This window comes from Oryctolagus cuniculus, chromosome 6, assembly GCF_964237555.1.
Source record: "Oryctolagus cuniculus chromosome 6, mOryCun1.1, whole genome shotgun sequence".
In the NCBI taxonomy this organism is placed as follows: domain Eukaryota; kingdom Metazoa; phylum Chordata; class Mammalia; order Lagomorpha; family Leporidae; genus Oryctolagus; species Oryctolagus cuniculus.
In genome coordinates, this window is record NC_091437.1 from 37,684,356 (window position 1) to 37,704,820 (window position 20,465).

At 56.4% G+C, this 20,465-nt stretch overlaps 1 protein-coding gene across 2 annotated transcripts; it reads right to left on the bottom strand.

The window, feature by feature from the left end:
- Positions 1-8,720, bottom strand: CD74 (CD74 molecule). 2 transcript variants are annotated; one of them, XM_008255262.4, is made up of 9 exons: positions 8,417-8,666; positions 4,136-4,308; positions 3,943-4,022; positions 3,153-3,215; positions 2,465-2,560; positions 2,121-2,208; positions 1,198-1,389; positions 776-838; positions 1-551 (listed from the first exon to the last, which is right to left on the bottom strand). In XM_008255262.4, the coding sequence occupies exons 1-9, from the start codon at positions 8,491-8,493 to the stop codon at positions 541-543; spliced, it is 843 nt and encodes a 280-aa protein (XP_008253484.2). In that variant the 5' UTR covers positions 8,494-8,666; the 3' UTR covers positions 1-540. The 2 variants fall into 2 exon arrangements, with proteins under 2 accessions (XP_008253484.2, XP_008253485.2); XM_008255263.4 differs by lacking the exon at positions 1,198-1,389 and having other exon boundaries at positions 8,417-8,720.
- Between the last annotated feature and the right edge of the window lie 11,745 nt (positions 8,721-20,465).

The window sequence follows — 20,465 nt, forward strand, 5'->3', positions numbered from 1 at the left end:
TGTCTTACCTCCTACCGTTTATTATGTGAGCTGTGGCCCTGGGGGCTGGTGACAAGTATGGCTGAGTACAAGGGTAGATGGGGGGCTTGGGGGTAGGCAGAGGAAGAGTCTGGGTTCTAACTTGGGGAGTGAGGGGGAAGGGGAAGCAGGTGGCTCATCCCCCAGGTAAACAGGCCGAGAAGCTGGGGCCAAAGCCAGAAGTGGAGGGGAGAAACACCGGTGTGTCCATCCTGGAGTCTGGGAATAGGGCCGTCCCTTCTGCCTGGGCCTTGCCACCTCTTGCACGGTCTGGATCCTAGAGGCACTGATGGAGGTCTGCCCAGCTCTTGCTCATCCCATGGCAGACGGGGGCATGGCACTGGCCCACCCGTGTCGTCTGTGCTGTTCTGACTTGAGGGTGACAGAGAGCCAGGCACCAGAGTCTCATGGGTTGAGGTACAGGGTGGGAGATGGAAGGGGCCTGGGTTGCAGTTGGGGGCGGAGGGGAACAGAAGCTGGCATGCGGAGCTGGCTGGATGCTGGAGGCGGCTTCTGCAGTTCTCATATGAAAACTAGGAGAAAGCAGCAGATTGAAGTTGAAGTCGCCTTCCCAGCATCCTGGGGCCCCCAAGCGGTCAGGGACTTTGTGCCGTCTGCTGCCCCCCTGATCCAGTAAAGAACTGCCCAGACTGGATTCAGGCAGCTTTCCCCCAGCCCTCCATCCCTGGGAGGCTGCTTTGGAGGATGGGCAGCTGGTGACCAGAATCCTCCCACCCCCCCAAAGCAGGGCCCTTACCTTTACCCATTTCCGGCCTGGCCATGTCCAGCCCCGAAGATGGGTATTCGAATTCCATTGGCTCTGCAAAGCAGCAGCAAATGTGTTACTTCTAGTCCCTCCTACCCCACCACTGGCACAGTGCCCAGGGGCACTTCAGGTGGCCACAGGCCTAGTGTGTGGCAGAGCAGGTGCCCAGTGAGGAAGAGGGGGGACCTAAAGGAGCAAGACCAAGGAAAAGGCTGAGATGGTGGGTATGCGGGACACCTGGGTACCGGAGGACAATGCATGGATGGCTGTGGATGAGCATGGATGTAAGAGGAGAGAAATGACAAGGACAGCATGCAGAGAGGCATGCCCTCCCGTGCCAGGAGGGAGCTGTCACCTTGGCCTGCCTCGGCCTTCCTGGCCTTCAGTGCCGCTGTGGAGTGGCTGCTGCTTACCACTGCAGTTATGGTGACCGCGGCTCCTGGTGTGGGGGACCTCGGTGCCGTTGGGGAAGACGCACCAGCAGTAGCCGATGCTGCCATGGCACTGGAGCGGCATGTAATTGCCGTTCTCGTCGCACTGGGGTTTGAACCGGCCCGGGTGGACATCAGGGACGTGGCTGGCCTCTTCCAGGCACTTGCTCAGTACTGAAGCGACAGGCATGATGAAGACACGGTGAGACCCAAACACCACTGCTGTGGGCCTCGTGCCTTCTGCCCAAGAGGCTTTATGCATGCCACCCATCGTAGAGGCCTAGCCGGGTCCGAGAGGAGAGGGGACGTGAATGGCCATGTGGCTCTTCGACCCCGGAACATGGTGATTCCTCCTCAAAGCCCTTGAACAATTGGAATTGTAGTTGTGATGCTGACTTGTAGAGAAGTGCCACGGGCGCCGTGATGAGAGTGAGCTCCCTGTCTTTGTTTCACACATGGCCAGCAGTGGGAGGAGCTAGCTCGGGAGGCCCCTCCTACAAATACAGTGGGAAAACCGAGGCCCGGGGCGGGGGATGCCACGGACCTTTCACCTCAGGACCCTGAAGCCCAGGGGAAGAGACTTGGCTGAAGCAGCGTGGCAGCTAGGAGACAACACTCCGAAGGGCCCTGCTGGCCAGCTCTCACCGGCTGGGCGACGTGGCCTCATCCCTGGGATTGCGGCAGCGGAGCTGGGGAGGTCACCGGGGGACTCCTGCAGGCTCCCTTGCCCAGTGCTGTCCTCCACAAGGGAGGTCATCCCAGGAAGGTGCAGACAGGCTGGGTGCTGGGGGCACCTGAGCCCAGAACAGGCAGGAAAGACAGGGCGAGTGGAGGCAGAGTGGGAGATTCCGTGGCACTTGGATGAGCGGCTCCAGGAGGCCCCCCAGAACTCCCACTCCCCGAACCTTTGGTTGGCGCCTCGGTGGGCTTCTCCTCCAGCGAGTTCTTGCTCATTTCAAACAGGAGCCACTGGTGCAGCCAGCTCTCAAACACCTAGTCCAGGGAGAGGCAGGGAGTCGGGGTCAGTAGCCATCCCTAAACCCCTACCTGCCTGGCTTTGCCCCTGGGGACAGAAACGGCAGGGGGCTAGACAAGACCACCACACCGGGAGTGCAGCTGCGGCTTGGTGAGCACCTTGTGGTGTTTGGTTTTGAACGTGCTGGTGAACCTCCCCAGCGTCTCTGCCCAGCCCTGCTGGAGCCTGGGGTCAGGGCAGGGGTGTGGCTCCAGCGCAGGGAGACCCGCCCACCTTCCAGTTGAGGCCGTCCATGGTGCCCTTGAGCTGCTTCAGGTTCTCCGGGAAGCTCCCCTTCAGCTGCGGGTACACCTTCAGGGGGTCAGACCTCTGCGGAGTGGAGGGGCAGGAAGGAAGGTTGAAAAAGAGTTCCCTGGCACGCAAAGTGAAAAGTGAAGCTTGTGTTCCCCTTGCCTTCCACCCTGAGGAGTGAGCCTGAGCTGGACCTTAGCCATGGTGGGGGAGGGTGGAAGGAGCACTCTAGCTGTTACAGCAACCAGGTCCCAGGGCTGGGAATCAGGTCCCATGCTAGCTCTACCAATGAGCCCAAGTCTTTTTCGCACACTTATTCACCTCCAGGAAGGCTTCCTTGACTACCTCCAGTGTGCTTGGGTCATCACCTGGGCACTTGTCCCCCAAACTGGCCTGAGATCTAAGTGGCTTTAGGAGGCCATCTGGTCTACCAGTATGAGCCAGAGCCTTGCACAGTGTCCAGCACAGAGGAGACATGGAGTAAAAATTGGGGAAGATAAAAGGGGGGAGTCTTGAGACAGTCCTTTGCAAGCTTCTGGTCTCTGTTCATCTTAAAAACAAGCTGGACTGCCAATGGTGCGGAACAGCCAGGCATGGTGTAGGCACTGGGGCGCCACTCACATGGTCCTGTGTGGGCAGACAGGCCCCCCGGCGGCTGCCCTGCACTCACCAGAAGCAGGTGCATCACGTAGTCCTGTGTGGTGTTGCCATACTTGGTGACGTTCTGCACAGGCTGTGGGAAGAAGGAACAGTTAATGTGGTGAGGGCCGGCAGCCCGGGCATCTCAGCCACCATTGAATGTGAGACTTTGAGTGAGTCCCCTACTTGCTGCCTCAGAGTCCTTATGGGCTGAGTTGGCATAAGGTTCCTGCCCAGGGCTTTGTTAGGAGCTCACTGTTCTATGTAGGAATATCCACGGGGCCAGCCAGTGTTGTGACGTAACAGATTAAGCCGCCACCTGCAACGCTGGCATTTCATTTGGGTGCAGGTTCCAGACCTGACTGCTCCACTTCCAGTCCCACTCCCTGCTAATACACCTGAGAAAGCAGTGGATGATGGCCCCTGTGCTTGGACCCCTGCACCCAGGTGGGAAACTCAGAAAAAGTTCTGGGCTGGCTTCGGACTGGCACAGCCTCAGCTGTTGCAGCTACTTTCTGAGTGAACCAGAGGATGGAAGAAATAAATAAATCTTTAAAAATATATATGGGTATAGGGTACTCAGGGCTTGAGATGGAGGGGACTGGAAGGTGCCCTGAGAGGTGAAGAGCACTTTGTAAACTGGGGGTTGGGCCCTCCTCCCCTACACCCTGCCGAGCCCTCTTCCTCCACGCAGCCCTCCCCAGTACTCTGGACCCATAGGGTTTCCCTGGGTCAGCTGTCTTCCTGTGCCCCTGCACTTGGCACCTGTGTCCCATCCAGGCTGGATATTTTCCCTCCCACCGCCCAGGTGCTGCCCTTACCCCCTGGGACAGGTTCTCCATGGGCAGTGCCTGCATCATCATGGGGGCGGCCATCCGCATCTGGCTCATGGGCTTGGCAGCTGTGGGGCAGGGAATAGAGCGTGAGAGCGATCCCAGGGCCGGGGCGGGGGGGGGGGGGCTCTGGGGGAAGGGGCAGTCGGGGGAGGGCTGCAGGAGGAAGTGGGGCACGCACACTTGGGAAGCTTCATGCGCAGGCTCTCCAGCTGCAGGTTCTGCGAGGTGACTGTCAGCTTGTCCAGCCGGTCCTGCTGCTGGTATAGGAAGTAGGCGGTGGTGGCCTGGCCTGCCAGGAGCAGAGCCACCAGGACAGAAAAGCCTGTGTACAGGGCCCCGCGGCTGCACTTCCTGTTGGGAAGAATGGGGGATAGAGGTCAGGGAACTCACGGGGTGACTGCCCCAGCAGTCGGCTGGGAGTGGGGGATGCATGCCCCTGGCTCCATCAGCCCAGGGGCCACCCCTGCTACACATGCACTCAGGCACAAGTAACACGCTGGCCTTCCCCAGCCATCCGTGCCACTAAAGTCTTCCCAGGAAGAAACCTTGGAGGTGCCCCCTGGACCAGGGGTCAGTGGGGAAGAGCCACGTTCCTTGTCCTGTGTGGGCCTTGGTGGCCATGTGTGCAATGGCAGGTGCAGGTGGAGGTCTCCCCAGCTTCCTGCTGCCAGGGGGACCTGCTCAGGATCACGATTGCCTTAAGAGAAGTGAAGAGTCTGGGGTTGTTTTGTTTTTAAAGACTTATTTATTTTGGAAGTCTTTGTTACAGAGAGGGAGAGACAGAGAAAATCTTCCATCTGCTGATTCACTCCCCAAATGGCCACAACAGCCAGAACTGGGCTGATCTGAGGCCAGGAGCCAGGAGAGCTTCCTTGGGGGTCGCACTTGGGCCATCATCCGCTGCTTATCCCAGGCCATTAGCAGGGAATTGGTTCGGCAGTGAAGCGGCTGGGACATGAACCAGCACCCAAATGGGGTGCTGACGGGAAAGCCAGTAGCTACTACACCACAAGGCCTGCCCCTGGGTTTTTTTGTGTGTGTGTGGATTTTTGGGTTGTGTTTTTGTGTGTCAAAAGAAGATGTCTGTATTTACCATGTAAGGGGAAGGTCCCACCCCCACAGTGAAATCAGAATTAAGGAGAAAAGGGAAGGAAACGGGACCGGGACGCAGAGTGTGGCCCACCTTTTGAAAAGGAGAAGTGCGGCTGTGACATTTAAGAGTGGGCTGGGAGAGCAGTGGACATCGGGCTGGAGCGCTCCCTGTGCCCCACACTCTGCCTCTGGGGGCAAGGGCCTGCCAGGCAGGGCCTGGGCCTCCACCTCAGCCATTCCAGGGTTGGGCGGGGTTTTCTCTGGAGCGGCTCTGACTGTGGCCAAGCAGCATCCCGGGGCAGGGCAGGGCAACAGGAGCGTCCGTGCCCGCGTGGGTTTCTCGAACTCTGGATGGCCAGGGGTCCTCCCTCGGGAGTGGCTGAGGTGCCCTTGTCAGGGCGCCCTAACGTCCTCCACCGGGTGAGCCCACAGCAAGAGAGCCCTCACCACGCGCTGCGCCTGCGTCTTGCACTTCTGGCCTCCCGAACTGTGAGAACACATTTCTGTTCTTTGTAAGCTCCTCGATCTGGTGTTGGCTCACAGCAACACACAACGGACTAAGAAGGAGACGTCTGGAAACTGTCAGGACGGAACTGCCCCTTGCTTCTTGCAGCTACCAGGGAAGATGGCTTAGGAAACTCCAGGAGACTCTTCTGCCTAGCAACTCCAGACATCACAGGCACGCTCATTCTCATTGGCTCTCTTTTCCAGCCCTCTGCTTTCCTGGCCAAGGCCCTGCCCAAAGGAGAATTAGTCTGGAAGGAAAAGCATGGCGGCTGCGTGGGGGAAGGGAGACAGTCAGACAGGAGGGGAAGACACCTTCCATTCTCAGTCTTCCCGAGGAACACGAGGGCCTGGCCGCTCGGGCTGGGGAGCGTCTGTCCAACTTCAGGCCTGTCTAGGTTCCAGCTCTCCCGCCCACCCCCTCTGCTAACCTGTTGGGAAGTCCCTCCCCTTCTCTGAGCCTCAGTCTCTCAGGAGGCCTAAGGAGCTACAGATTTCTATCAGAGAGATCACGGGACCTGGGCTGGAATCCGCCTCAGCCACAGGCTTAGCTCTGGGGCCGTGGGCCAGTCTTGTAACTCCTCATGTGGGTGAGATTGGGTAGGAAAGTCTACTGAGGGGCGGGCACGGTGGCACAGTAGGTAAAGCCGCTGCCTGCAACACTGGCATCTCATATGGGCACTGGTTCAAGTCCTGGCTGCTCCACTTCCAACCCAGCTCCCTGCCTAATGCATCCGGAAAAGCAGCAGAAGACGGCCCAATACTTGAATCTCTGCCACCCACATGAGACGCAGATGGAAATCCAGGCTCCTGGCCCCCAAAAAACCACAGTCATTTGAGTGGTGAACCAGCAGATAGAAGTCTCTCTCCCTCTCTTGCTCTCTGCTGTAACTCTGCCTTTCAAACAAAATAAATCTTAAAAAAAAAAAAAAAAAAAAAAAAAGTCCACCGAAAGGGGTTTTACACTTACTGCTCTATAAAAAAAAATCCCCAGTGCTATTCTCAGGAGAGTTAAGAGTTAACTTTAGCATCTGGCTTCCTTCCTCTTTGTGCACCTTGAGCGTCTGTCCCCTGGTCCTGGCTGAGTGCCAACTCTATCACCCTGCGTCTGAAATAAGAAGTCAGGAGCCAACCAAAACTGGCAGAACTCGTGACACATGTGTTTCCAGGCAGAAGCGGTTGCGAAAGGCTCCCAGATGAGCTCCAGGGGGTGAGGGCCTGAGCCCGTGGGGCCGGGCTGGTTTTAGAAGCAGTAACTGACCTCAAGTGAAAACCAGACAAGATCTGACAAGGGGTGCCTTCTCTGCACCCTGAGCCCATCTGGGTCTGCAGCTCATTGGGTGCCCCGTGCCACCTTCCTTCCCTGCAGACTTCCCCCTGTGCGGGGACTGAACGGAGGGGTGAGCCCCCCACCTAGCAGTCAGGCCAGTCAGGGTTCACATTCTGCCTCCAGCGCTCCCTGGCCGGGGTAACCCAGGCAAGTCACCACTATGAGCATCAGTCTCTTCCTCTGTAAAACTGGGGGTAATGGAAGTGCTCGGCTGCTAGGGTGGAGTCAGCCTTTACCTCATAGGGGCACTTTACACTCATAGAGGCACTAACAGCGCCTGGGGCTACTGTCACACCGAGTCCCAGAGAGAGGCAGTGACTCTTCTAAGACCGTGTGGCCATAGCAGAACCTGGACCAGAACCCAGTGCTCTTCAGGGAGTCAGCCCCATCAGCCCGGGATTCACTGGGCCTTCCAAGGGCTGCTGCTGACCTCTCTCAGGTTGCCTGGGAGGATCTCTCCCCAACCTCCCTCTGCCTAGCAACAGGTGACATTACATCTCACTCTGAGTTCCCATAGGCCGGAAATTACTTTTCGGAGATGGGGGTGGGGGCACTGGCAATAGTATATTCTAGCCTCTTTGGAGTTTGGGGGGGGGGGGCAGAGAGGACACACAGGTGAAGCTGGGGACTGAGAAAGGGGCCCTGGGGTCGGTCCTCCGGCCGACTGCACGGGACAGGGCACAGCCACACCCACCCTGAGCGCCTTCCTCCCCTCTAACGCCCTCCTGACTTCTCTGAAGCCCTCCCCCTGCTCTGCAGACACCTGCACGTGCCTGGCACCAGCACCCACCCCCATACCCGGTCATGGGAGGAAGGGCCTCGGGGAAGAGCTGCTTTCCAAAGCTGCTTCTCCACTTGGATCTAGAACATTTTGTTTTGTTTGACAGGCAGAGTTAGACAGTGAGAGAGAGAGAGAGGTCTTCCTTTTTTCTGTTGGTTCACCCCCCAAGTGGCCGCTACGGCCTGCACGTTGTGGCCGGCACATTGCGCCGATCCAAAGCCAGGAGCCAGGTGCTCCTCCTGGTCTCCCATGCAGGTGCAGGGCCCAAGCACTTGGGCCATCCTCCACTGCGCTCCCGGGCCACAGCAAAGAGCTGGACTGGAAGAGGAGCAACCAGGACAGAATCCGGTGCCCCAACTGGGACTAGAACCCAGGGTACCGGCGCCGCAGGCGGAGGATTAGCCTAGTGAGCCGCGGCACCGGCCGGATCCAGGACATTTTCAAAATCCTGCCCTAACTTAAGGTTCATGGTTCAGCTTCAGGGGGTCTGCGAAGCCCCTGACATTGTGTGAAAGCCTAGGGAGAGAATTCTGGGCACTCTTCTGATTTTCAGAAGCAAGGAGGTACACGTTGCTAAGAGGGGAAGGATCCCCTGCTCTAAAGGAACCGAAGCCCAGAGCAGGCCAGAGACTGGCTCAACGTCAACCAGAATCTCAGTGCGAGGGCCAGGGCTCATCCTTTCTAGGATTCCCAGGGCTCCTGTGCACATTGGGGCAGCCCAGGATCCGTGCTGTCCTGGGGCTCACACATACCTCTCCTGGGCCCCAGGGCGCTGGCCCAGCATGGGCATCTGCTCATGGTTGGAGATGAGGTCACGCTGGTCGTCCATGGCTCTGGCCTCGCTGGTCTTCAACTGTGCACCTGCTGCTGCTGCTGCTGCTGCTGCTGCTGCTGCTGCCTGCGCGTCTGGGACCTGAACCCCGTGGCTCAACTCTTGAAGTTGGTGCTGACGAAGAGTCTGATTCGTCCAGAGCAGGCCACTCCGCCCACTTGGTGGATGTGGAAGTGAAAACCACCAAGCTGGAAATACCCCATGTGGGCGGAGCTGCCTTTCACCGATCAGGATGAGGAGGGGGAGCCCCCCAGGCAGGTAGCAAGGCCAGCATGATCCCATTGGCTGCCCAGGGCCCTCATCACTTGTTTCTGGGCAGACCTTTGGATTCGCAAGGCTTTTTGAATGTTGTGGCAACAACAGACCAATGTTCCTTAGACAGGAAATCACTTTGAAGCAGAAAATATCTTTGTCTCATCCACGGATGAGTGGGTACAGAACGGGGGCTGAGCACCCCATGTGAGCTTTGGTGAGCCCTCTTCTCTGGCCCCAGAGAAAAATGGGGGAGCTTAGGTGCCCTCCGTGGCCCTCTAATTCAAGCACGTTTGAACACGTTTGAAGCCTCAGAGTCCTTGTCCCTGAGACTTCCATGGCTTCCTCAGCCCTTCAGTAGGACAGGTCCTGTGCTTGCGTCTTGTCACCCGTACTGTGACCCTCTGGGGAGTGTGTGTCACCCTCGTGTGCAGGCGGGGAGCCCGAGGCTTCGGGAGGCTGTGTCTTTGCCGGGGAATTGAACACCCAGGAAGCGGGGGCGCCCATGTTTTCCGACACCCTTCTCTGTTCAGAGGCTTAGATGCAGAGGAGCGGGGGCCTCCGTGTGCAGGGAAGAGGGAAAGGGTGCCCTGGGGAGGCAGACCCCCATGTTGGTGAGGTGCTGTGGCTTGAGAACTGTGACACAGTAAGGAAAAAATGGGATCTCTGCCCCGAGGGCCCCTGGCATCTGAGGGGTGATGGATATTCAGTGCTGACACGACCGGCAGCCTGAAGCCCCCAGATACCTTCAGGATGGGGGCTGCTGCCGGAGGAACCAACCACGTGATGAGACAATTGGGGCTTTCAGACCCCGGGCCCCTCATCCCATCCTGACCCCCAGGAAGGAGCAGGGCGGATGGAGACGCAATTGGTTACACCTACCTCACAGAACTTACATGGAACCCCAAATCACAGGGCTTGGCAAGCTCCTAGGCCCGTGTGTCAGGAGGGTGGCATCCCAGCCTCAAAGGGACACAAGCACCTGCACTCCGGCTCCTTCCCCAAGTCCCCCTCATCCACGTCCTTCATCATCGGCCAGTGATGCTGAGAACATGTTTGCTCCTCTGCCTGAGAGAAGCCTGGGGCCTTCGACCCCAGCCCACCTGCCCTCCCCCTACCCACCATGCTGGAAGCCAGGCCTGCACCCCACACTGGAGGAAGCTGCTCTGTGACAACCCAGCAGGGAGAGGCCTGGAGGTTCTGACCACAGGAGCCCCTCAGTGGGTCAGCCCGGCTCACCGTCACAGCTTCCCCTGGGGTTTAGATGGTCCAGGTTCATGGGACTTTTCCGTGAAAGGGGACTGCAGGAGACAGGAGCGCCCTGGAGGCACAGGGCGAGCCAGCCCCGAGGAAAGGGACAGGTGGCCACAGGGTGCTGGGAAGGCGTCCGTGCTGGAGGCCAACAGCCCTGGAGACTGAAGCTGGGGCTGGACGTTCAGCGTCAGGGCATGGAGGACACAGCGTTCCCCTCTTCAAATCTCCCAAAAGGTGGAGCACAAAGAGAAAAATCAGAGAGAAAAGATAAGAGAATTAAAAACCAGTCCTGGAGGCCTAACCGGCAACTACCAGAGTTCCAGAAATAGAGAACAGAGAGAAAGCAGGGAAAGAATCCGCCAAGGGAAATCATTCAGCCCAGTTCCCAGAACTCGAGGACGGAGATGTCCAGGAAGGACCTGGTGAGCGCCAAGGTCAGGGTGTGAACACGATTTTACAGCCAGGCACGTCGCTGAGTAATTTTGGAAAAATAGAGAGTCTGGAAATGTCCAAAAGGAAACATTAATTAAAGGACTGGGAATCAGAATGACTTTAGACTGTGTGATAGGATCCCTGAAGCCAGAGTTCATGGAGCAACGCTTTCCAACTCGTGTGGGAAAATGATTTTCACCCTAGACTCCGTAATGAACCAAATTATCAAATGGGTATGAAAGCATCATTAAGAGGTTTTCAGGGGAGGGCACTTGGGATGCCCACACCGCATGTTGGAATGCCTGAATTCAAGCCCCAGCTCCACTTCCATTCCGGCCTCCTGCTGGTGCACACCCTGGAGGCAGCTGGTCACAGCTCACGTGCTGGAGTCCCTGCCACTCACATGAGAGTTCCCAGTTGAGTTCTGGGCTCCTGGTGAGAACAACTTCCTATAATGTAAAGAAAGGTAAGACCCAGCCTCTCTGACTCCCTCAATCCGAAGTGTCCTTGCCTGTCCTCCATCAAAAAGAACTCAGTGAACTGAGGGAATGGTACTGCTGACCCCAGGGGACTCTAATCGCTGGGCTCAGGAAGTCACCTGCTTCTCCGATAGCTGAAACCTTGATGGTCAGAATGTCCAGAGGGGTTTGCTGAGGGAACTTCCAGGTCCAGGCAAGGAAGTTCCCGGCCTGGGGCAGAATGTAACTGCCACCATCACATAGCCCCCAGACCAACGGGAGCCCACCTGGCCACCATAAATTAAAGAGCACGGCATCACTGACCAATCAAAGGAAGGTTACGAGCACCACTGACCACCCAGAAACCTGGACATGAGCTGAACACACACTTCGCAGCCCCACTTTCAATTGAGAAGAACCTTTACCCTGAACTCCTCGGGGAGCCCAGAAATTAAGCGGTAGCTGGCCAGTTCCTTGTTCTGCGCCATGCAGTAAACACCTACTCTCTTCCAGCACACCAAGGTCAGTGATTGGCTTTCTGTGCACCAGGTGAGCAGACCCAGGTTTGGGGGTTCCAGCTAGTTTGGGGGTTGTTTGGCAGCACCGGCTTGGACCTGGCCATGGCAAATATTTGGGGACTATAGTAGCAGATGGGAACTTCCTCTCTCTCTGCCTTTGAAATAAAGTACAATTTTTTTTTTTTTTTTTTGACAGGCAGAGTTAGACAGTGAGAGAGACGGAGAGAAAGGTCTTCCTTCCGTTGGTTCACCCCCCAAATGGCTGCTACAGCCAGCGCGCTGCGCCGATCCAAAGCCAGGAGCCAGGTGCTTCCTCCTGGTCTCCCGTGCAGGTGCAGGGCCCAAGCACTTGGGCCATCCTCCACTGCCTTCCCGGGCCACAGCAGAGAGCTGGACTGGAAGAAGAGCAACCGTGACAGAACCGGTGCCCCAACGGGGACTAGAACCCGGGCTACTGGCGCCATAGGCAGAGGATTAACCTGGTAGCCGCGGAACCGGCCCTAGTACAATTTTTTATAAAGGATGTTTCCATCACCCAGTATCACAAGAAAAGTTGCTTCCCTAATGCTCTTCTTCCTGAGAGCTTCAACAGGGTACACGTCATCAAAAAAGGGTTTCACTGAGAAAAACGTAAGACACAGGCTGCAGGAAAGTGAAATGCAACCCGAGAGGGGGAAGCAGGCCTGGACGCCCGCCGGGGGAGAGGCCCGCCTCCGACAGACGCTTCTTCAACAACCTGGACAAACACCCTGAGTGCACCTGCAGGCCGCACAGATGGCTGGTTCGGTGTGGGCTTGACCTACGATCACTTCACAGAAGACCCAGCAAATGAAAAGCCAAGGCCACAGTGTCCTGGGGAAACTGAGGTTTTTGTGGGAAATGAGTCGTCAGGGTCGTGTCCGAGGCGGCGCGGCTCTGCAGAGCACTCACGGCGTCTGCTGGATGCTAATCCACTCTGGGACTGGGCTGCAGGAGGAAGCTGTTCCGATACAGGTGTCCGGGAGGATGAGGAGGGAGAGGGATGTGGAAGGGGAGCGGAGGGAGGGTGCTAGAGAGCAGAAACCAGGCCGCGGCGATACCGGAGGGGCATCCGGAGATGCCGACGGGTGAATCCCAAGACAGGTGGCTGAGAAGTTTGGAAGTGGTGTGAAAAGGAGGGTGAGCACGGCAAGCCTTGTACAAGTATTTGATTCTTTAAACTGTGGGAATTTCATAACTTTGATACAAAGCAAAGCCAAATTTAAAATAAAGAGAAAAATACATCAAAGTCAACAGATTCTCAGGCGACTGTGATAAAGTGGCGGTGCAGAGCCTTTTCCCCTGTTCAGCAACTTTAGGACAAGGTCAACCCCAAGGTCAGCCCGTCCTTGCCCACAGGAGGCTGGAGGCTGAGTCTCAAGTCTGAGCTGCCCAGAGCGGGTGATGACGGCTCCCCCAGCTCTCCTCATGGGAAGAGGGCCCATTTCCCCCGCTGGCACCCAGGGCCCACCGCCCAGTGGAGGAGCCCTATCCCACCCACCCCGCCTGCATAAAGAGGGAGACAGGAAGCAGGGGGCCGGGATGCCGCTCCCTTATGGGAATAGGAGGTGAGGTGGGAGCCAGCTCGCCCATTGTGCTCTCAGAGACAGTCTGACTCAGAGAGGGCCCTGGCTTGACCCAGGGTCACTCAGCAAGGTCCTCAGGCCTGGGACTGAGCCCTGCAGGGTGGTGGGAAAGTTAAGAGAGCTGGAGAGAGGCTGCCTGGAGTCACACAGCCTGCTCCACAGCGGCTGGCTTCAGGACCAGGGAAGGGACGATACAGGTGAGTCTGGGACACCTTTTGTCCTCCCCCCACCAAAGCCAGGAAACGCTCAAAGACACCAAGCTTCACCAGAAGGACCCGGGGAGGCACCTGGCAGGGAGCTGCGGGGCAGTGCCAGCCGCCATGGGAACAGCTTCCTCCTGCAGCCGGGTCCCAGCAGTGAGGGGTGCAAGCTTCTGCGGAAGGAGAAGGCAGCAGGGCCGGTTAAGCTGCCACTGTGAGCCCAGCATCCCAACTGGGAGTGCCAGTTCAAGTCTGCTCCAGCTCCCTGCTGACGCACCTGTGAAGGCAGCAGAAGACGGCTTAGGTATTTGGGTCCCCGCCCCCACGCATGGGGGAAACCAGGATGGAGTTCCTGGCTCCTGGCTTTGGCCTGGCCAAGACCTGGCTATCACAGCCATTTGGGGAGTGAACCAGTGGATGGAAGCTCTCTCTCTTATTCTACCTTTCAAAAAATAAATACATTTTTAAAAAAAAAAGATATAAACGGTTTCCTTAGAAACTGGGAAATGCTGAATATGAACTGGCTATCAGGTGATATTTGAGAATTGCTATTTTCTTAGGTATGGTAATGGGGTTTTAGTCTAGCAAGAGAATTTTTTTAAATTTATTTATTTATTTGAGAGGCAGAGAGAGAAAGAGAAGGAGCGGCCATCCAGTGGTTCACTCCCCAAATGCCCATAGTGGCTGGAAATGGTCCAGGCCGAAGCCAGGAGCTAGAAACACAACCCCGGCCTCCTGTAGGCAGCAGGGCCCAATTATTCGAGGCATGACGACTGCCTTTCAGGCTCCACATTAGCAGGCAGCTGGAGCAGGAGCCAGAGGGAGACACTGGACCCAGGCACCCCGATATGGGGCATGGACATCTTTTTTTCACCTATTTGTAAGAGGGAGAGAAATCTCTCCCATCTGCTGGTTCACTCCCCAGACGCCTACAACAGCTGAGCCTGGAGCAAGGAACTCAAGGACTGCAGCCGTCTCCAGCTGCCTCCCAGGGTGCACCCCAGCAGGAAGCTGGAACCAGGAGCAGAGGCGGGACTCGAACCCAGGCACTCTGACGGGGACATGGGCATCCCAAATGATGTCTTAACTGCTGCACCAAATGTGCATCCTCAGATGTGTGATTTCAAGCAAGTCACTTAACTCCTCTGTGCCTGCGAACAGAACCCGTCTCGTCACACCGCTGATGTTGAGTGAGTGAAGACGTGCCTGCCTGACACCGAAAAGTGTGCAGTTAGCGTGACACCGCTCACAGATCTGCTGCTTTCTGCAAATGTGTTACATCGGCCCTGGGACCCTGAGGGGATGCTGCATTCGGAGCTGCTCACTGCCCTCAGGCCCGCCCCTCTGGGGGCCTTCTGGGAGTCCGGTCCTGCAGGGTCGCCTCTGAGCTAGTGTAGGTGACCACCTGAGATGCCTGCCCTCCCTTAGGCTGACTCTCCAGGCCCCAGAGGAGTGGGTTCCTGCCAGCTCACTCAGGGCGAGCTGGCAGGTGGAGCCTCCTGGGCCTTGCCACTCCCTGTGCCCCTGCTTGGTCCCTGAGTCCCTGAGGAGCCACCCTGAGTGGCAGGTGGGCAGTGCACACCCAGCTTCATCCATTGAACAAGGAGCTGGAAAGGGGGCTCTTGGTGGGGGCGGGGGAGCTGGTGTGGACTCCACTCCTGTATCCGCTACACCTGCCCCAGGTAAGTGCCCGTCACTCTCTCTCACTCATGCCCTCAGCAATGCAGTGGGCGTCTGTTGTATTCCAGGTCCTGCTGTGGGGCTCGGGATACAGGAATGAACAAGGCACAGAAGCAAGCCTGTCCTTAGGGAGTTCACAGCCCGTGGCAGGAGACGGGCATCTTGTTGCCTGGGCGAGCGTAGGGAGTGCTGTGGGAAAGGCAAGCCATTGGTGGAGGAGCAGAGGGTGTGCAGCTTGCAGGACTCGTGGCGGCGGGGGGTCCTCACTGACCAGGTGAGAGGTGAGCACAGGCGGCAGGGAAGGAGAGTGATTGGCCCAACTGTGGCTGGGCAGCCCGTGGGACAGGCTCCTCCCTGTGATTCACTCATTCAGCAATGATTCACTTTTTTTTTTTTTTTTTTTTTAATGTTTGCCTATTCATTTACTTATCTGAAAGGCATAGTGACAGAGAGGGGAAATACTGAGAGAGATCTTCCAGCCACTGGTTCATTCCCCAAATACTCAAAACAGCCAGGCTGAAACCAGGAGCTGGGAACTCCATCTGGGTCTCCCATGTAGGTGGCAGCAACTTGAGCACTTGGGCCATTACACTGCAGGGAGCTGGAATCAGAAGCACATCCAGGACCCAAATCCAGGTGCTTTGATATTGGATGTGGTGTCCTAAGCGGTCGCTTAACCCGCTGTCCCACAGCAAGTATTAAACGGTGCCAGGCACTGATCTGGACCAGGAGCTAGGGCACACAGGCACACGGCTGAGCCTAGGTCTATCCAGGACCCGGCTGTTAGCTGGAGACCAGGCCACCAAGGGCCATGTGGCTGGTGCGGGCAAGCACGAGGCCATGAGGGAGGCCCATGAGGCCGTGGTGAGCAGTCAGGCCACAGAGGCACGGCTGCTGGGGCTGTCTCAGGCAGCGCGGAGGAAATCAGGGGGACAAATGTACCCAACTCCCTCATCCATGGAGAGGGGAGGGACGAGACCCTGCTGAGCCATCACGTTTCAGTGACAAAATGAAGATACTGGCATTCATGAAACAGGAAGTGTTTGTCACATATGAGGAACAGAAAGCCGCAGTGCATCTGAGCACTGAGCGAGGGGAGAGGGGAGGGGGTTTGGGATGTTGCTGAGACAAACCAGGGCCACAGCACTCGGAGATCCCCCCTGCACCCTGACGCCAGCAGAGGCTGGGGCTCAGCCCTCACTGGGGCTCTCCAAGTGCCTCTGTGTTCCGGCTCCTGGTCCAGACAAGTCATATCTTGGGGACTGCTCCAGGGACAACACACATGGAGCAGAGGGCACTGGGCAGGCGTGCCGGGCTGGCCCACGAGTGACACACAGATCTTAGGGTGTCAGAAATGGGGCCAGGAGCCTGGTTAGGAGGTGAAGTTGTTTAGAGATGGTGGTGACTTGGGGCACCAGTGGGGACTGTGAGAAGGGGAAGGATTTGATCATTGCTTCCCATGTGGGAATGCCAGGGCTTGCTGGGAAGGACGGGGCAGCAGAGACCGCATTCCCCACTTTCTACAGCAGCTGCCCCTCCACAGGGCAGGGCAAACCAGTCCCCCGCCACCTCCCCTTGTCCTGGTCCCCAGGACTCAGCCCACTCCACCTCCTAGCCTGGCTGCTCTCTCCCTACCTGCGCCCCCCCTTCCCACCCATGGGTTATGGGGAAGGGGAACTTCTCAGTCCCACCAAGGCCCCCCCACTCTGGACTCTCATGGCTCCTGGGGGCCTCCTGTTCTTTAGAAAGATTTCTTTCATTATTTATTTGAAAGGGTCACACAGAGAGAGACCTTCCATTCACTGGTTCACTTCCCAGATGGCCACCATGGCCAGGCCCAAACCAGGAACTTCACTGAAGTCTCCCATGTTGTGGGATGGGAGCCTTCCCAGGTGCATTAGCGGGGAGCTGGATTGGAAGCGGCTTCACCCTCTGTGCTACAGCACCAGCCCCGTGGATTCTTTTCTTTTCACAGCAGCGCTGGAGTCTCAAGGGGATTAAAGTTGCTGCACAAGCACTAGCTAAGTCCTAGGAAGCAGCAAACTCGGGATTTGAATCCCAGCCTGAGCTGTCCACAGAGCCCATTTTCTTAACCGCCTGCCCTGCTGCCTCCCACAGCTGCCTTACACACTTGACCAGGCTGAGCAGAGGCCAGGCCTCCTGCAGCCCCTCCTCCCAGGGGGATGGATTAGAAAACAGAGGGGAGGGGCTGGCGCTGCGGTGCCTGTGACACCAGCATCCCATGAGTGCTGGTTCCAGTCCCAGCTGCTCCACTTCTGATTGCGCTTCCTGCCGACATGCATGGGAAAGCAACGGAAGATGGCCCAAGTGTTCGGGTCCTGGACACCCAGGTGAGAGACCCAGATGGAGTTCCTGCCTCCTGGCTATGGCCTAGCCCAGACCTGGTAGTTGCAGCCGTTGGGGGAATGAATCGGCAGATGGAAGATCTCTCTCTCGCCCCCTATCTCTCTCTCTCTCTCTCTCTCTCTCTCTCTCTCTCTGCCTTTCAAATAAATAAATAAATCTTAAAAAAAAAAAAAAAAAAAAAAAAAAAAAAACCCAGATAGGATTTCTCCCATGGTATGCGCTGGTCCATAGTGACCATTTCTACCTGGATTACTCTCCAGGAAAGCTTGGTACCAGTCTACCAGACTTCTGTGCTGCCCAGGAATGATGCCTTTTGGACCTCTCCTCACATCCCTGATGTCTGCTTGCATGCCTCTAGAGACAGTAAGCTCACTACCTCCAGGAACAACACATTCTGGGCAGTTTGCAGCACGGACTCTGATGCACTTTACTCTGGTTGATTTTTAACTTGGGCCTCAGCTTTCTCATCTGTGAAATGGTAATAGTAGTAGTAACTGCCCCCTAGTGTGACTATGAGAATTAAACAAGATGCTACCTTTGAGTTTCTCTGTGAGTGTTTAGCTATGCTGGCCAGCATGGAAGCCACTAGACACACATGCTATTTGGGCCTTCGAATGTTGCTAGTCCCCATCAAGAGGTGCTATAAGTGGAAATGCACCATGGATTCCACATTTAGCACACACACACCAAAGTAAAACACTTTCATAGTTAATTTTTAACATTTATTTGAAAGGCAGAGAGACAAAAGATTTCCCATCTGCTGCTTCACTCCCCAGATTTCTACAGCAGCCAAGGCTGGGCCAGGCTGAAGCCAGGAGCCCAGATCTCAGCCCAGGTCTCCCACACAGGTGGCAGGGACCCAACTACTCAGGCCTTTACCTGCTGCTTCCCAAGGTGTACAGCAGCAGGAAGCTGGATCAGAAGCAGAGGCAGGACCCAATCCCAGGCAGCCCAGGCCCTTTCAGTATGGAATAGGAGCATCCCAAGCGGTGGCTTCATCCACTGCACCACAACATCTGCCCTGATACTAACCTTTATGTTGATCATACGTTGAAGTGAAAATATTTTGGGGGCCAGCCTTGTGGCACAAGAGGTTAAGCTGCTGATTGTGATGTCTGCAATAAGTCCTAACTGCTCTGCTTCTGATCCAGCTCCTGCTAATGTGTCTAGAAATACAGCAGAGGATGGGCCAAGTACGTGGGCCCCTGCCACCCACGTGGGAGACTTGGATGCAGTTCCAGGCTCCTGGTTTGGGCCTGGCCCAGCCCTGACTGTTGTGGACATTTAGGGAGTGAACCAGCAAATGGAAGATCTAACTGTCCATATCTCTGTCACTTTACCTTTAAAATAAATAATTTTTTAAAAATATTTTTGATATATTGGGTTAAATTATTAAAATTAATATCACTTTTTTGTACTTTATATAGCTACTAGAAAGTAAAAATTACACATGTGACTCATTTTCTTTGGCTGCACTTATTTCTCTGGGTGCTAATTCTAGTGGGATTGCTGTTGTTTTTTAGTAGGGGAGAAGACAGAGTTGAATTCTCCTGGCTGGATCTGGTTCTCACATACAGCATCTGAGCTGCAAGGGCTCTTGGGAAGTCACAGAGTTCCAAATCCTTCTTGTAATGATGAGAAAACTGATCTCATAAGGAATGGGATATGCTAAGGGCCACAGAACTAGGGGTAACAGACCCCAGATGGGAAGGCGGGCACCCACGCAGCAAACCCTTCCCATCAGAACAACGCTGCCACCTGGTGGTCAGCGTGTGACTGTGCAAGCTCCACAGCTTCTGCGCTCCCTTTAACCCCCGGACTCTGTCCAGCCCTCAGCAGAGGCCCCAGGACAGAGTGTTCTACTCCACAGAGCCTCACCTGCACACAATCGGTGCCTACAGACAGGTGTAGATCTGCATGCGGGCTTTGCTCTTTCTAGCTGAATGTCCTGGATAAGACCTTGTTTCCCTACGTGTGCAGTGTGGGTAGGGGCAGAAATGGCAGTACTCACTGCAGTGACTGAGGCCAAGTCCTATCTGGAGGCACCAGGTACTTAGAGAGCCCCAGGTGCTGGGATGCGGCCATGGCTCCAGTCCAGCAGCTCTCCACGGGTGGTCTCTGGACCATCAGCATCAGTGCTACTTGGAACCTGGGAGCAATGCAAGCCTTCAGGCCTCCACCCCAGATCTTCTGAACCAGAAACTGTGTGCAGGGCCCAGCAACATGAACCTGATACACACACATCCCTGAGGTCCGTGGGGCTTGGAGACACAGACACACGTAGCCAGAGGACAGGGGTGCCAACTGATCTGCGGTGGTCATGGAAGGCCTGAGATCCAGTGGAGACCCAAAGTGAGTACCTAAGGCAGAGGGGCTTGCCTTCTCCTGGGCAAGACACTCCCTGTGAACAGGCACCTCACCAGCCGCTGGGAGACACACTTAGCCGTGTGCAGACCGGCAACTGCAGTTGTTATTCTGGTCACTCACATATCCAGCTGAACACTGAGACTGCAGGACCTGGGGGTGTGGCCTGGCGGGTTAAGACACTGCTTGGAAGACAGGCATCCCGTAACAGAGCAGTCAGCTTCCCATCCAGCTGCCCGCTCATGCGCCTGGGAAAGCAGCAGATGGCCCAAGTGCTTGGGACCCTGCTACCCACATGGGTGACCTGGATGGAGTTCCTGGCTCCTGGCTTTGGTCTGGCCTGGTTCCAACAGTTACAGCCATTTGACAGAAGATCTGTCACTCTAACTCTTCAATCGATGAAAATGTCAGCTATTTAAAAAATATTTTTAAATATACAGACTCCTGCCACACTGAGTGATCCTGACATAATTTGCCTGTGGAAGTCTGGCCTACCCTTGTGCTCCTCCCTCTACACAGCTCTTTGGAAAAACCTTCATCGTGTGCCCCTCGGTGACTGCTGCCCAGCCAAGCTCTACCACGCAGCACGACTGGTGCCTCTTTCCCAAGAGAACCTCACCTACCTGACATGCCTTAGGCCACCTTGGGGGGCCAAACGGGCCCCTGCAGCCACGGCGCGGGGAAGCTTTCCTGCTCCTGCATCAGGAATTCACAGCGGCCTTGGCAGCCCCCCTCCCTCTCTGGGATGTCCATCACCCACCCTCTTCACAGGCCAACGGAGCTAACGGGAAGCCAGAAGAGCCAGCAGGCGAGCGCTCTGCTCCGGGCAGAGGGGAGGAA